This window comes from Ascaphus truei, chromosome 17 (genome assembly GCF_040206685.1).
Source record: "Ascaphus truei isolate aAscTru1 chromosome 17, aAscTru1.hap1, whole genome shotgun sequence".
Classification (NCBI taxonomy): domain Eukaryota; kingdom Metazoa; phylum Chordata; class Amphibia; order Anura; family Ascaphidae; genus Ascaphus; species Ascaphus truei.
Window position 1 is genome coordinate 20,881,271 of NC_134499.1, and position 17,845 is coordinate 20,899,115.

The 17,845-nt window shown below is 40.5% G+C and overlaps 1 protein-coding gene across 3 annotated transcripts in view; it reads right to left on the reverse strand.

Annotated features, from left to right (window-relative positions):
• Positions 1-17,845, reverse strand: part of PRICKLE2 (prickle planar cell polarity protein 2) — a 163,881-nt gene that overhangs the window by 12,766 nt on the left and 133,270 nt on the right. For all 3 annotated transcript variants that reach the window (XM_075574256.1, XM_075574255.1, XM_075574254.1), the window contains exons 6-7: positions 15,326-15,512; positions 9,490-10,341 (exon numbers count right to left, since the gene is read on the reverse strand). In XM_075574256.1, the coding sequence (XP_075430371.1) occupies positions 9,490-10,341; positions 15,326-15,512 (1,039 nt within the window). The remainder of the gene's footprint in view (positions 1-9,489; positions 10,342-15,325; positions 15,513-17,845) is intronic.

Genomic DNA, 17,845 nt, shown 5'->3' on the forward strand with positions numbered 1-17,845 from the left:
CATTATAATTTTACTTTATTATTTTTAGAAAACAATGTGTGAGCTTTGTATGTTGTTCATGGAAATCACTATTCAGCATGTTAAATTGAGTTCCCTGCATACCTACCAGCTTTAATAAAAGTTGAGTAGGGAAGAGCTCGGCTCTCACCTCCTAAGCATTGAAGTAGTTAAGAAACATTTCAGCGTCTGCCATCTGTGAGGTCCAGTATATTTTGGTAACAGCAGTGCTGAACATACAAAGGCAGTTCTCTTCCAGCCATTATTTATTAGGTGGGAGGGTTAAAGTTAATTGAAATAGTGGTCTTCCCAACTGGAAAATACAGTTCATCAAGACAAAACTAAATACTTGCAAAGTTCCAATCCCCGTGCCCTGCCAACTGTTTGAATGCAGTTCCCCTAATTTGTGGATTTTTAAATTGAAAAAATAAAATAAAAACATGCATCCTGTCATGGTTCAAAAACTAAAACAAAGGAACATTTTGTTATTCACCAACTATTGATGCTGACCATTGTTTGGGAAAAAAAGCTATACCTTATGGGGTAGTAGAAATACTGATCAATGCAACATGTTCTTGCTGGTGACCTTTACCAGGACTTGGATTGTTAAGATTGAAGCCAGAGTTGGTTCACAAATATTTATCTCGTAGAAAGTGACTTTACTTTTTCATCTGAATCATGTTCTTTGCGGTAAAATTCTGCCAGATGGGTTTCAGAGACAACTTGATGTAAAATAATGTTATGGAGCACCAATAACATAGTCATGATTGTGACTTTTCTCAGAACTTTGTTAGCATACCATGACCAGCTAATAACCGTAATAATCCCTTGACCAGCTATTTATTTGAACACATGGAAGAAAGGACCAGCACAACTACCCACCTTTCTTATACCTACATATTGTATAGAATGTGCTGTGATTTTTGGAGGTAGAAAATTGGTCTGAAATGTGAACATCTGTAAACCTTCAGAGGGGCCTTATCGCGTAGCAGGTATAGCATGGGCCCTTGCTAATGTTCTAGGGGTAGATTGGGCTGACCTAATGGATGAAAATGATGGGGCGCCACTTCAGTATGTCATCCAGGCACCAACCGTACCATGTAGTTGCTCCAGAAGCGATCACATTCACATGACACGGAAGAGCCGGTGGTCAGGTGGCCTTTTGGTGCCAGACTCTGTAAAGAGGCACTGTAAAGGTTAACCCCTTCTCTGTCAGAGGTTCAGCTAGTCCCACTGGTAGTGAAGTTATAAAATAAATTTGAAATCAATATATACAAACCCAAACGGCACTACCCTCTTGGCAAGTAGCAAAGGATCTTAAAGATGAGTCGGTGCAGGTGGACATGAGGAATCCCCAATACCTCCAATAATTTACAGAATTAAACCATTTGTGCACAGCACTCAAACAGTAACAATCTAACTGGGGTAACTAAGACCCCTAAAGAAATACTCGTATTCAAAATGTATAGTTTAATAAGCAATGCATTTATAATAAAGCTGAACAATGATAACAGGTGGAAAGTACAACACATCCAGTATACAATCTATGGTATCAACAAGGGCCTAAAACGCACACAAAGATAGCCAATCAGTACACAATTTGTAGTACACAACTCGCAGCATAGTTATACTGAAAGTCTAAGTTATACACAGAATAACTAGCTATAATGAGCCTAACTGCTGCAAGTGTAACTACCCAGAGCATACAGGAACATCCTGATGAGAGTGTAAAGAAACACTAAAATAAATCAAAGTATACTATACGGTAGCTGAAAGCCATAAGATATACCAAACGGAAACGTAGTGCACATCCACCACCTAAAACCCGGAACATGAAAATAACGATGCAAAGAAAATATGTAGTATACGGCAAATCACCAATAAATGGTACAGAAAAATCATGGAGTACAGGACTAATGCCTGGGACATGGTCAGCGCTTATGCGCTGACCCGTGCTGCTGCTCGGCACTGAGCCCCTGCAGCCGCAATGAGAGCGGCTTTAGCAGGGGCTCTCGCACGCGTCAGCACGCTTGGGGAAGCGTGTGTCTGACGGCGTTTTGAAATTTCCCCGCTTGCCGGAGCGCAGGGCCGGTCAGGTGAGCGGTTCCCCCAATGAGGGCGAACCAGCTCCGTGACGTCACTGGCCCGCCCCCTGATGGCGCGCTGTGTAAGGCCGCTTTCCCTGAGCCTCAGCACGTTTTAAAGGCACTATGTCCCAGGCCTAACACAGAGGGAGAAAACACTACACAACTATTGGATCACAAAGAGCAATCAGTAATTACAATAGGGGGGCAACGATTTGGGGTAATAAACCCCTTCAAGGCCCATTCCCACGTGACCCAAATGGATAGTAGTACTTCCCTTTAATTAATTCTATCTAACGAACCTGATATCGACCAATTGTCTCCCTTGCAGTCACATATAATCTCCTATCATCAGTAACAGCACACAATTTAAATCTATGAAACAATGAAACCAATAATATGAAAACATTTGAGATAACATGCCTATGAGTTTTACCCTGCTTACATATGGTAAATAAATGCCACAACTATTTGGGGGGATGGTAGTCAACAATCAGGTTATATATGCTTGATTTACAGTAAGAACATGCAAGATACATTGATACATTGTATCAATACAGGACACCTAACAAGCTCCTATTGAACCCCCAAAATAACCACAACATATATATAAGCATATGAGTGTCACAGAGGAGTGCTACTGAGCATGGCAATATATATTTAAAACCAGAGACAGAGTGTCCTGTGTGACACTCATATGCTTATATATATGTTGTGGTTATTTTGGGGGTTCAATAGGAGCTTGTTAGGTGTCCAGTATGTTTTACAATTCTTGTTCAGCTAGTCTTAGCTGATTGGAGGGTGGCAACCTCCTACCTAATTGAAGCTTACCCCCTCCCACATTTAAATGGTTAAAAGCTAACTCCATAGCATCTCCTAATCAGGGGAACTTGCTTGCTTGCAGTATGATTGTGACAAATCTAATACAGAGTGCTTTTCCTGGTAATGTACAGGTTAATAAAAGCTTCAATCAGACTTAGAACTTTGCACTTTGAACTAATATTGACAGATTTATTATAAATCATTCTTCCTGGTATTGCACAGGTTATTAAGAATTTATATTAGTGTTAGGGACCCTTGAGAATGAGGTCTGCCGTGCAGTGGCTCAGGGGCTTACAACAATTTGGCCAAAATGTTAAACTAAAAGACCATTTTAATTAATAGATATTTATACATATATATTTAGGCACTGTACCGTGTATGAGTTTCACTGGATGTGCACTGAGCTCTGTCTGTGTTTTATGTTCTGTCTCTGGTTTTAAATACATTGTATCAATGTATGCATCAATGTATCAAGGTAGCTTGCATGGATTTGTCCAATTCTTGATTTAGCAAATAAGAGTGGAATCTCCTTAGCTTGAACAGCATAGACAAAGGGCTTGCAGTTTTCAGGCTGTTTATAGAAGAACAATGGTGAACACTGGGGTTTTACTTGAAGCTGTTTATATGGCTGAAATTAGCACTAGGAGACAGACCGTGGTACGCATAGTACCACTGTCTAGGACATTTGGCCGTGGCCCATTGGCAGTGACCAAAGTGCCGCCGCTAGTCCGCCGGCACTACAACTCGTCGCGGGGCAAGTCTCCGCTCCAAAAATGAACTTCGGCCACAGTGCACTTTTAGTCCCATGGCGCCCTGTCACGCCATCTTTAAATGTCCTGCTGGACATTTAAAGATGGTACATCGGAGTGGCGGCCTCTGGACTAGTTAATTTTTGGAGCGGCAAATTGTATAGCGGCGACCTGCTGGTGGTGAGTTGTAGTGGCAGCCAAAGGTCCAATTCCATAGCAACCAACCCTGTGAAGCCTCACTTGTGTGGTGTGTGTCTCGGACATTAGAAGACAGTCTCGTCTAACAGCCTCATGGACAGGTTCTATTTAAATTTGATTTTTAGGCCATGGAACAGCCTTAGGATAGACTCCTTGAAATATTTTATACATTTGAATGAAATAAAAATCACAGGAAGGACCCATTTCCCCTTAAAGCAGCCGTTTTTTATTTATATATATTTTCCCCTTTAATATGCGCATCAATACAATCCACACAATGATAAATAATCAGCTAAGTTGCCGATCGATCTCCGAAGATTCGGCTCGGGGTTCATTAAATGACTGTCAGTGCAGCAGAAGAGGACCAAAGATGCAAAGTTCTGTGGTGAAGATCATGTGACCAGACAGTCACTAGATACAATTGGTGCACTGCTAGAAAGAGGGCAGGGCTCAAAAAGGTGTGTGCCAGAGCCGGTTTCAGAAGAGGAAGGGGATGTGACTTTGCAAATGGTTACTATAGAAACAAAAAAGGCTTGTTACATTAGAATAAAAAAAAAAAAGCTAAATTTTTAATGTAAACAACTCTGAATGACAAATATTTTCTTATAGTACAGAATTGACTTATTAAAAAAAATAAAAAGTGTAGGATATTGCTTGGCCTGCAGCTTTAACCTTTTTAGTGCCGAAGGTCTGGCGGCATAAGAGTGCCAGCAGACCTCCAGTATTTGCAGGACATGGCATTGCTTCAGCAGTGATCACATAACTGCCACCGCCCCCCCAACTGATGGAGACGGAAGTGCTCCACTTCCGCTTTGATTGGGCCGACCCTGCCATTGGAGCAGTCTGCCCGATCAGCCCTTGGAAAACAAGCAATTCCCCATAATGTACAGTACCTGGTACATTAATGGGGTGTCTGGCATGCCTGACAGGGCCTGTGACATACAAGGAACATCATAAGGGCACTGAAAAGGTTTAACGAAACTGATGGCGAGCAAAATATTTCTGCTATGCAAAGCTCAGTCTATAAATCTCTCACATTGTACAGTACCTCTGTACACAAAAATAGTGTCAGGTATTTACCACTAACACATGAAGCAGTAAATACTCAGTGATTGCTATTTCATGGCAGTCAGTCCTAATCCTAAAACAAATAAATCAGTAACAGGCCTGTTCCAAAAGTTATACAGACCTGAAAATTGTAGTGACATTTTGTTCCAAACATTCCCATAACTCCTCTTCACAAATTTTTCTGACATTAGAAATGGAATAGTTGACTTCCAAAAAAGATTTTAAATATTATAGGATCTGGGGTGTGAAAGATGTGGTCTGGAAATGTAGTTGGTGGAAAAACATTTCAATGCTGAGACAGCAACATATTGATGTAAACTTTGAGCTACAGGAATTCTTATGGAAGATAAGGTTTTGAATCTTCACATATATTGTCTAGCAGCGTCTACAGTGTTATTTTAAGGATTTACAGCCATGAAGAATCCCTGCTACAAAGATTTTAACAAACTAATTTATTTAAGACGATAGTGAATTTTATTACGGTAAAATAAAAAATAATTAAAAAACGGTGTTTAGACTTATTTGCATTTCATTTAGAACTCTGGGGAAGACAAGACATCTAAAGTGCAATGTATTTCTTATTGCGCGAATATACCAATTGGTGTTTTTCATTATTTAAAACCAACATGATACTAACAAAATAGTGGTTACATTTTAGTTGACATTACTGAACCAGAAAACATATTTCAAGGCTCAGTCAGACAATATGTTATAGTGTTGCAAAATCCACAGGGCTCATAGAAAGCCTTTATGAGGGAGAGAACTTCGGTGTCCTTTCAACCCCGACAGGAACCAGCAAGAACTGGCAAAACTGAATAGATTGAGGAGGATACGTTTGATGTATCCAAGCACTTCTGGCCTATGCTGGAGAGGGTGTAGCCAAATGGGAGATATGGTACATGTTTGGTGGACCTGACCCGTAATACAGCGGTTCTGGACCATGATCAAAAATATAAAAATCGAAGAAATACTGGAAATCTTGATGATCAGTGAACCAATTTCTATTCTACTAGTCAAACAAATTGAAAATGTAAACCCGTTGGGCCGTAAACTCGTTTCACATATATTAACTGCAGCTAGATGCTCCCTCAAAACAAAAAGTTGTGCGTAGAATTGACGAGGAGATGCAGATGGAGAAACTCACATCATTTCTATACCAGGAAAAGGTTCTAGAAAAAGTTTGGAATCCTTGGATCCAGATAGATTAATGGTATGACCTGTGAAAAAACGCATTGTTCCCCATCAGTCCCCACCTCAACCATTTAATTGAGTCTAAAATAGAGGGTGGTTCCACCTAATCTGTCACGCTACAATCGAGATGTACAGTCTCTGCCCCGATGGTTTATCTCTGTGATTATATTTGTGGAACGTCGACCCCACCCACTGGAATGTTAATGTGCCCAGAAGACAAAGAACTTTGTGGTCACAGCTGCATTGAATCTCAACACCCCCAGTGTACATCTGCGTTGCCCCCAAAGGCAGACAGCCTTTGGTGCAGCTAAAGGTGTGAGCCGTTTGCTGATATTAAAGTGATGTTAAAGCTGCTCTATTTCAATCTGAAACTCACCAGCCCCTTTATCCCCTGTACCCAATTTTCCAACTTTATCTGTCCATGAAATGCCTGGGAATTGACTGTATAACCCTGTTCTTTTAATGTAACCATGTATTTGTTATAACTCTGTGCCCAGGACATATTTAAAAACGAGAGGTAACTCTCAATGTATAACTTCCTGGTAAAACATTTTTATAAATAAATATTGATGTGACTATTTTCTTTTGTAACTGTTCTTGTTAAAAAAATAAATTAAAAAAAGGTTTGTTAAACGTTGGTCGCCCCATTTCCTTCTCCTTCCCAATTTTGGTATTTATGTTTTCCCTTTTGAATTCCTGTACCCCTTCAAATTTTCAATAAACTATTTGGGAGAAAAAAAAATAAATATATTAAATTCCATGGGCTGAAGAAATGGTGCTAGCAAAATATTGAGGCATGTAAAAGCACGATTGTTGGGAGCATGCTTTCTTTCCCCTTGTGTGTTTGACTGTATTTTATAAATTGCCCTTGTCTGCAGCTGCCAAAACAGGAGGTAGAGGTGTTGAAAAGCAGATTCACTTCAGTGGGCATGATCTCTATCCCCTCCAACTTAAAGGTATCTTCGAGCAGACATTGTTAACAGCTTTTATCAGCTATAAGGCCTGGGACATAGTAAGCACTTAGGTGCTGCTGCTCGCTCTTGCTTGCTGCCGCTCGCTCTACCAGGAGCTTTTTGCTGTCCTGGCAGAGGAGACAGCAAGCGCGCTTGGGAGGCGGGTATCACTGTGTGTGTGTCACTTGGTAGCTGTCAGTGTGTGTGTGTGTGTGTGTCACTTTGAAGTGGTCTGTGTGTCACTGGGGAACCTGTGTGTGTGTATATGTGTGTGTGTGTGTATATATTATATAATATTTTAAAAATTAAAAAAAAAAGACATGTGAGAATAAATTATTTATTAACATTGTGCAACTTTGATAAATATATTCACGCACGCGCACATACACACACGCACACACACACATCCCACAGACATACACACACACATACATACACACACACGCACACACACATCACACACATACATACACACACACACACATCACACACAGATACACACACACACACACACACACACACACCTCTGTGCTGCCTGTCTTGTCTGGTAGTTACAATGCCGGACCGGCTGCAGACCCATTGGATGGGTTCCGCTTCTCCGAGCGGAAGATTTCAAACTTGCCTGTCTCGGGTAAGTTTCTCAGCCTCTGCACGCATCAGCAAGAAATTATAGCCGCGCTGATAACAGTTGCAGGGGCTTTGTGCATCTGTTCAGCGCGGCTCAGCGACGCTGAGTGCACTATGTCCTGGGCCTAACACTGCATACGAAGCTACGATGATACAGGAAAGGAATTTATTAGGGACAAGCCAATATGTACTAAACACACAGATTTGGTCATTTGTTTACTTTTTTGATTTGATTGTTTGTAGGCTCTCTGCAGATGTTTGACCTGTTTATACCTCATCCCAGTGCAAACAAATAATAATTTGCTCATGTAGTGCTGACAATACGTGGTACAGACTCGATAATCCCTGCCACTGAGAGTTTACAATGTATTTCCTGGTGAAGAAGAAGGAGAGAAGGAATGGCTCAGTGAGTAAAAGACAGAGAATCTGATAACAATGACACTCCGTTTGAAGCAGGAGAGCTCCTTGTGACCTTGGGCACGTCACTTTATCTCCCTGTGCCTCAGGCACCAAAAATCATACGATTGTAAGCTCATCTGGGACTTGGTAACATTCCTATGTGCTGCGTACCATGCACTTTACTGTAATTGCAAAGCGCTTTGAGCCCCATTGGGAGAAAAGCGCTCTATGAAATAAAGTGAATATTAATATAATGACTCAGCCTGGGTCACAATGGTCAGTCCAATCTCTCGCGTTTTCAGGACATGCTAGAAGCGCCGTCGGGGGCTTGTCTGTGATGTCACGGAGCTGGTTCGCCCTCATTGGGCTTACCACTCACGTGAACTGCCCGTCACGCCGAGAAATCAGTTTCAACTGATTCAACGCGCGGCCCCTCCTGCTATCGCCCGCGCAATCTATAGGCGCGATCAATGCCATAAGGCAATATGATCGCGCCGCACGCGGACGCCTTCTGGCGGCATGGACGACGCCTAAGCCATCACACCAACTTTGCTACGGTTTGTGCCTGATTTGAGAGAATACATTTCATTCCCATTGTGTATTTATATAGAAACTTTCTTCCTTAATGAAATCCTCAGCGATGGATTCATTTTCGATGAGCAACAGACTGTACACTCCATACTCTAAACAAAGCTTGATTGCAAAATGAAAGAAAGAAAAGTAAATATCCTCAGGAATGGAGACATACTTGGCATGTCTTTCAGAGAAGTGACCTTAAACCTTTTGTCTGCCTGCATGCAACAGATGTAGTCAATGCACAAGACAATTCTCTCTCTTAAAGTTCATTTTTATCTTCTTGTAAAAAATGATTTGTAGTTGAGTCATATTAGGACAATGGTTCATTTAAGTTGACCATGTTCATTTTACAATAATTCATTTTACACATTAATCTATATTATGCTCTGGTCTAAAGTAAAAGGGTTTTTAATATGGTTAATATACCGTCATTTAATATGGTTAGATTTAAACTAAGTACATACTTTATGTTACATTGCTCTTTCGGTCCTGGACAATACTTTACCTGAATCAACAACAAAAAATATACATTGTTCATGTTGCTCAGCTTTAATTGAACCACAAGTGAAAAAGAAAAAAAGAATAAAAGCTGTTTATCTTGTTCTATGGCATCATGAGACTAGAGTCCAGTTCTGGGAGTCCAAGTTGCCATTATCCAAAGTGATACAGGACTATGAATAACCAGAATGCACTCGGATAAGCGTTAGAACAGAGGGATTGAACTAATGTGTAACTATATCTATAGAGCATTGATTATCTAAATGATATGATCAAAACCTGTAAACAGTCGAATCAAGCACTTAACGGCTTACTCTGGTATCTTACCTGTCGCATTGGAGAGGGCAAGAGATTCCATTGATCCTCTGGGTGTTTGTTCAGTAGGTGTTAACCCATCCGTGAATTTAAGTGCATTGATTGGATGCCTGGTCCGACACTGCTGTGAATTCATACCTTTTCCATCCTCTAATTTTGGAACTCTGAGACTTGACCTGGTCTCTTTAAAACTGTGATTGGACACATCACTAAAACTTTCCTGCTGTCTCAGCCTCCCTTGGTAATAATCATCCCTGCTATCCTGGGAGAAACTCTCACTGTGCCCCATCATTGACAAGCTTCTCTTCTGGTTGCTGAAATGCTTTGCCCACATATCTGGTTGAGCACCAGCTCCCTGCCCCGTATTGTAAGAAGTCCGTATGTTACACTGGCTGAGAAGCTGTAAAGGACTTTGAGACTGGCTTCTCTCAATTTTATTACCATAGTGGTACAGTTCATCTCTGCTTCTCCATAACGGTTCCCTATTTAGGCTTGGGTTTTGACTTGATACACTTAGCAAATCCATCTGCAAAGAGAGGGGATCTACATCTGCAGAAAGTCTATTAGACACCACATGTAATTGACCACACTGACTCATGCTGCCGTCTTCTAACTTTGCTTTATTCTTGCCAATCTTAGCACTACGTCGGGATTCTTTTGCTCTGGCATTTTGAAAGGCAGAATCCGAAGAGTCTGAGCCATTGGGGTCCTCGCCGGCACTGCATGCTCTAGAGCAAAATATCTGCCCTTGCTTGGGCAGAAACGGACGTCCCAGCAGTGACTTCTTACAGTGAGCACAACAAAAACAATCCTCGGTTGCATGCCAATGCTGGCCATCATAAGTCATCTGGCCCTGATCAATGCCTGAGAGAGACAAGAAAGCACGGGAAACATTACTACCGAGGCATGAGCAAATCTAAAAAACAGAAGACTAGAGAAGCCTGATTGTTTAAACATATTGTAGCATAATATAGTTCAATGAAAATCCGTTGCAAAAAGCTGAACGTGAAAAGAGATGCATATGTATATTACTGATGGGTTGTTTTCTCATTGAAACGAATACACAAACAAAAAAACCTCATTATTGCAATCAAGACCCTTCAAGCATTAAAAGATTTGGTACATTGATCCCAACAGAGCCAGTAAAAATGAAATCATGAATTACTATTCTCTATGTAAAATAGGATGTGCTATGGTCATCGAAAGCAATAACAATGTTATAGCAATAGTTAAATTATTAGTAATCAGTTAATTGCCTTAAATTAGAACAGTGCACAGTGATGTAAAGAGTCAGCAATGTGGTTCAGATACAATGAGTATAACAATAAGAAAAAAGGAGGTGTTATTAACTTGTTACCTCTTTAAAGAAATATTATTGGTATATACAGTAGTGTACCATTACTTGTACCCATATACTGTATCTTGAAGGTAAAATGTCTGGCACAGTTTCTGAAAAGAAGGGTGACTAATAGGGTGTAGATTTTAAACTTGAGGTACTCTATTACTAAATTGATTAATAAAGTAAAGCAGGGATAGGATGTAATAGATATTTCCAAATACCTTACTGTTGCAAAAACAGAACACAAAACCCCAGTAAGCTCTTTTTGGGAACCCCTGAGCCCCCCCAAAATATATATGTATACAAGTGTCAAAAAGGAGTGCTATTGAGCGTGGCATATGTATACAACAGACAGAGAAGCTCAATGCTACAGTACATCCAACATGACAAAAATACACAGTAAAATACTTATATATTCTCTTGAAAAGGGGTCATTTAATTTAACTCTTTGGCCAAAGCATTGTAAGCTTGCGAGCCACGACAAGGCAGACCCTGTTTGCAAGTCCTAACACTACCAGATAAAATACGAATATACCTCTATTAGTATTAAAATTCTCATTTACCTCTATTAGGATGGAGAAAGACCACATTGGATCTACTGTATATCCAGTAGAATGAAAGGACCCACCAACTTGGGAAGTGGGGAGGGGCGGGCTTAAAACCTGGGAAGGAGGAGCCACTAACCTCCAACAGCTGAAACAGCTGAGAATAGGTTAACAAAATATATGTAAATAAGTGTCAAAAAGGAGTGCTATTGAGCGTGGCATATGTATATAACAGACGACAGAGAAGCTCAATGCTACATCCAACATGACAAAAAAACACAGTAAAATACTTATATATTCTGTTACAAAAACAGAATTGTTTATGACAGTAGTCAGGGACTGAAATGATGCAGAATTTAACACCTCTCGTCATATATATATAGTTACATAGTAGATGAGGTTGAAAAAAGACATAGGTCCATCAAGTTCAACCTATGCTAAATTTAGACAACATACTTTATCCTATATCTATACTTACTTATTGATCCAGAGGAAGGCAAACAAAAAACCCATTAAGGGGAAAAATTAATTCCTTCCTGACTCCAAGAATTGGCAATCGGATTACTCCCTTGATCAACATCCTTCCCATGTATACTTATTTTGTATATCCATGTATACCTTTCCCATCTAAAGAGATATCCAACCTTTTTTTGAACAAATCTATTGTATCTGCCACCACAGTCTCCATGGGTAATGAATTCCACATTTTAACTGCTCTTACTGTAAAGAACCCTTTCCTTTGTTGCTGGTGAAATTTCCTTTCCTCCAACCTTAAGGGATGGCCCCAAGTCCTTAGTACCGCCCTTGGGATGAATAGTTCTTTTGAAAGCTCCTTGTATTGTCCCTGAATATATTTGTATATAGTTATCATATCCCCTCTTAGACGTATCATATCCCCTCATATGACAACTCCTCCTAAGGTTAAGGCTATGGACACTACCAAAGTCGCTCACCAATATAAACAGGGAAAATACTGTGCAAAGTAGTTTGTTACACGGACACAGAGACATGCACATTTTCAATCTCTCTGCTATCGGTAATGTAATGATAAAACGGCCTTCATACCATGGAACTATTCTCAAGCAGGAAATGCTCCAAATCATGCAAAATTGTGAAATTTATTCAAGATGCCCTTGTCATTTTTAAGACCAAATAATTAGCTTATTCTGCATTACTGGCTTCTCAATTGTATGCAAATTATCCTGGTGCTACAATTAAAGCAGCAGCCCCGTCTGCATTTTTTTTCTTCTTTAGTCACCTGAACCAGGGTTATTCTGTGGTCCCCTGACCTGTTAAGGCACCATAATTCACAGATGACATTGCAACTTTCAATTAATAACCCTGTGGCCATATGCAGATGTATTTTTTTTTAAATAAACTACAAAAAAAAACTGGCAACCAGGGAGTCCCTGGAGATCAGGGGAACCACGGATCAGCTCCGACAGACCCCCTACTTTAGGTAAGGTTTTAAAAATAAATAATTTCAGGTGGGAATGCTACTTTAAGAGCAATTTATTGTGTATTGTATCCAATATGCAAGATTGTTTATGATGATAGAAGAGAATGGAGCTGGTCCTAAAATCAGGGCAAAATTCAAGTACTTTCAGTACACCATCAGAATAATTGGAAATCAAGTGCCATCAAAAGCTGGATAGCCTGAAACTCCATGACTTGGCTTTCATAGCAACAATACAATTAATTTCCACCAAATAAAAGTGGAAATGAAAGAAAGAGTAAAGCATGGGGGTTATGTACCAAGGTAACCTGGTCCATAACAAGCAGAACATGCTGTTTTTCTTGGTTAGATCTGATGCTTTTCCGTGCCCTAGTTTTGCAGTAACACCCACTGCTGTTTTTATCACACCTTCAGTCTAATTCCTTAGCCATCTCCATTTCCTTGCATTGTGGTTACAATTTGCCCAGACATCTCACACCTCCGTTCTAATTCGTGACCCAGTTACACTGCCTTTGTTGCAGCGCTCCTGTATGTTACTTTTTATATCACATTAATTTATATCTGTATACCACGTCTTGCAAGTTTTACTAGCCTTGTATAAATAGGACATGCCATTTCAGTTTGCTTTATAAGCCTGAAGGGACCTAACTTTTTAACCACTAGTTGGCCATTAAAAGGTATCGCTTCTAACTTACATTTGTCTCAGTTTGCGTCAATTAAAATAAAACTGTACATCTGCGATGTCCAAGGCTCTCTAGCTAATGGACTTAAATCCAATTTACAGTTGATACTGATGCAAATAGAAAGACTAATACAAGTGTAAAATGAGCCGATGAGCAGTTTTCTGAACATACTTCTAAACCAGGCCTGCACAACTCCAGTCCGAGGGCCGCAAACAGGCCAGGTATTCAGGATATCCCTACTTCAGCACAGCCAGCTCAGTATGACTAAACCACTAATTGAGCCAGCTGTGCTGACGTAGGGATATCTTGAAAACCTGGCCTGTTTGAGGCCCTCGAGGACTGGAGTTGTGCAGGCCTGTTCTACACACACACTGAATCTCTTGCCCCTGCAAACCACGGTGTTATGTTATACAATTGATCACTGAAGTGTAGCTTCACCACTGCTCCAGCTACCCTCCCTCAATTTCTTTTTGTTACGTCCTGGAGTTTCTCTCTATTTGTAGACCTTTGTGTTCGGAAAAGAAGTATGCTTTCACTTCCAAGTAAGTAATCACACAAAGACTTTAGAAAAGAAGAAGTACGTCATTACAATTCCTGGGGCACGTCAAATTACCAGTTTCATCTGAGATTAATTTACTGATTAACTCAGTTGTTTATCAATCAACTAATTTCCCATCCATTTAGCTACATGATGCTCTGCTCCCAGACTGCTGTGGAACGTAATCACACAGATGGGCCTGCCATGGACCCCATTTTAGCAAACATACACATTAAAAAGCCTCTTTCCCTTGTGGAGGTCTGCATATCCTCCTCCAAGAGAACTTAACACGTTGGTTAGAAAAAGTGGTTTATTTTTTCTAGTATCAACAGACACAGCAAGACCCCAAGCGGTTCTTCTCCGGATCTTGGGGATCACACATTGATGTTTAGCCTTACAGGCCAAGTAGTTAAAATCTCCGTGACTTGGTAACAGAAAGGGTCAAGTACAATATGAAAGCCCTACACCCATCCGTATGGATGACGCATTGTAACCACTATTTGAAAAGGGTGCTGGAGGCAGGAAAAAAATAAAAATATGATTAAAGTTAAATCGAGAGTGAATCAGGCTACAAAGTCTATGGACCTCATCACGGCAGCGTTACCGTATTTATATTTTATGGCTCTTGTTTAAAATGCATTGGTACCTTAGCAACTAGCACATCACAATATATTTATAGCATCTCGCGCTGCAGAGAGCGATCTGGAACTCTAATATATTCAGCACAACAACTAATTTCCCTGGCAACACAGCAACTGCTGAACAGAGTCAGTATAAATGCTCAAAAATACAGAGGGCTCAAATAGATACCTTATAGTCCAAGGCTGTTATTAACCTCTTCCCTGCAGCACATCTTGCTGCACTTACTTTCAGCCTCCTCTGGCACTGACGGAGTTGACATAAATGTAATAGATATGCTCACTCTTTTACTTGGCTTCGGATTTACAGTATCTGCGTTGTCTCTTTGTGGGGCAGAGTTCCAGTTAAATGTTGGCCACTGGGACATTTTATAGTCATAAAAAATACATTTGTACAATTTCACTTCAGTTCTCTCCCTTTACATCAACTTTATGGTTCCTACTGGACTCCGTTCAGCACGTGTTTATGGAAAGTCAGGGTTGGAATACAAAAATGAAACAAAATATAGGGGGGGGGGGGAATGGCAAGCCCTTGGATTCGGAGCAGTCTTTTTGTTTTAATAATAGTAACATTCAACTGTATGATTTTATATCTATAACATCTCTCCTAATCAATAACATACACGTAGAAGCACAAGTACACACTTACCTATATGCTGTGCACATGTGTCACAATACTCCGCATACAGAGACTCAAAGCAGTTACAGCAGTAAGGACGGCCTTCCTTCATGATGTACCTCTGACCCCCAAGTACCGTTTCACATTCAAAACAACAAAAGTGCTTCATGTGCCAGTGCCTTCCCTCCGCTTCTGTGCATTCATCTGCAAAGATTATCTAACAAGAAAAGGGAAAATTAATATATGTGTACAATCAAACCTCATGATAGAGGTTATTGAAGCAATGCAATTTGTTATCTAAAAACAAGGAATTGCGGCAAGCTGCAAATCTGGCCCTAAGTTGATATTTGCGCTACTATATACCGCAGGCCAATACTGAACTCGGACAAAACGATTGTCATTTTGTTATATCAAGGCATTCAGAAATTATATCCAAGGTTTCTGACTCATAATAGACCAGAATCTAGATGGCCTGTCTACTGACTTGGAAAAGGTTCAGGTGATAAAGGATTCATTAGAGAAGCAGTATCTTACTTGTCCAACTGCGGTACTAACCAAACTTATCAATATTTGAACAGACCTGTGTCTGTCAGAAACATGGCAATGCTTCACTTCAACATAATTACTTGCACGTGAACCTTTCGGAAACATTGTACTGTAATCGCTTTTGTATTGCCCGATCACATGACAGTAATAATATTAGATGATACACTTGCTTCATCATTTTGATCCACTGATGTTCATTTAGGTTACTTCAGGTTAAAACTTGAATTATTTCCTTTTAGTTTTTTCATTAACAAATTGTTTCTATTTTAGTTTCACGGTTTGTGAAATAGAATGCTTCTAAAGATTAATTAGTCAGTTTTCACGCTTGAGCCTGGTGACTTTTCATACTGTTTTTAACAAACGTTTATGACTATCATTAAAAAAAAATGTATCCTTCTATTCCCCAAATGTAAAAATGAATTTGTGAAACATATACCACCAACTGCCTGCAGTGTTTTGAGCGTTTTGAGTATAGAAGCTCACATTCGATTTACACGTCTCACCAAAGCTCAGTTTAATCCTACGTCATCCTGTCATGGGACATGTTTCAGTGTGATTCATGCGGAATAGCTATATATAAAAGGTGAGATAACACTAACTATTCCTCACTATCTCAACAGGACATACATCAATTCAAATATTTTCAAGAACGTGTGTAAACTGTGATCCCTGGGTTTCATCAAAGCGGTTTCTCAGCTAACAGGTCACAAATCTAGTGAAAAGCAGAAATGAGTGCCTCGAAGCAGGGCCGGCCCGTCCTTTAGGCGAACATAGGCTGTCGCCTAGGGGGCAAAATCTCCTAGGGGCGCATTAGTAATAATCGCACCCCCTGCAGCCCCGATAGCTACGCCCAGCGGCGGATTTACAAATCTGCTGCTGTAATTGTGAAGGGGTACCCAGGCCAGTAAATAAAGGTATTTAGCCCAGCTGGATGCCCCCGAGCCATATTGGGGAATTGTGATCGTCAGCTCTGCAACCCAATCATGGCAGAAACACTGTGTCTTGTGATAAAACTGTATATGTATGTCTCATTCCAGGAGTGTTATGCAGCGGACATTTCCCTGCTTCAGCACAGACCAGAATAGTAAGACCGGGCAGGGGAATGAATTACATTCAGGTTCCCTGGTATATGCCCGCGAACCTCAGTGGGGGGGTTCAGAGTAAAGTCATTTTTAAGATTATGTGTATAACTGTGGCACTGTTTTCGTGTAAGCGTGTGAAAGGAAAAATGGTTTTAAAACCTAGCAGCATAGCAGGCGGCTTTTTGCTAACTTTAGCTAGGAAGCTCCTAGCGTCATGAGATTTGTTGTGAGCACTGTTTGGGAAAAATCAGGAACTATCATGTCGCGCAATTTTTATAGAGTTATATAAAAAAAATGAATGAATTAAAGTCCCCCTATTTTAATTGTACCAACATGTTAGGCATCTAACACGCCAGAGACAGGGTGGCTACTCCAAGCTTAAAAGGCAGTCCAGGATATGGGAATGTTAAACCTTTTGTTAGCAAGGAAGAGAATTTCAAAGCCACCCTTGCAAATGGACTGAGCGGCGCAAGGGAAAGTGCACGGGCCTCATATGCCAAGCGGCCAAGGTGCAAAGTGGGCACATGCCCAGAGCAGACTAAGAAGCCCCTCTGTCAGGTTTGCAAAGTAGTGGCAATTCCATGATAGGGTGAAGGAATTATTTCCACGGAGTAGATTGGCTGCATGGGTTAAGTATAGGCCTGTTTAGTGCATAAAAAACCCTGCAGCCCATGGGGAAGGAGTTCCATCATGTAATAAGATTCATCATGCAGTGAAAGATCCATCCTGTAACCAGACTTAACAGCGTAACTAGGAAGTGTATTTTTCGTTGTAAATCAAGCTGTGTATGTCCATTCTGTAAATAAATCACAATTTATTTTAGCTCTTGCTTAGCTCAATCAAAAGATCCGGGTATTTTAGTGTTAAAAGCATTGGTCTCCCGTGACAGCTGTCCTTAGGCACTTGCCTGTGTCTGCCGCCC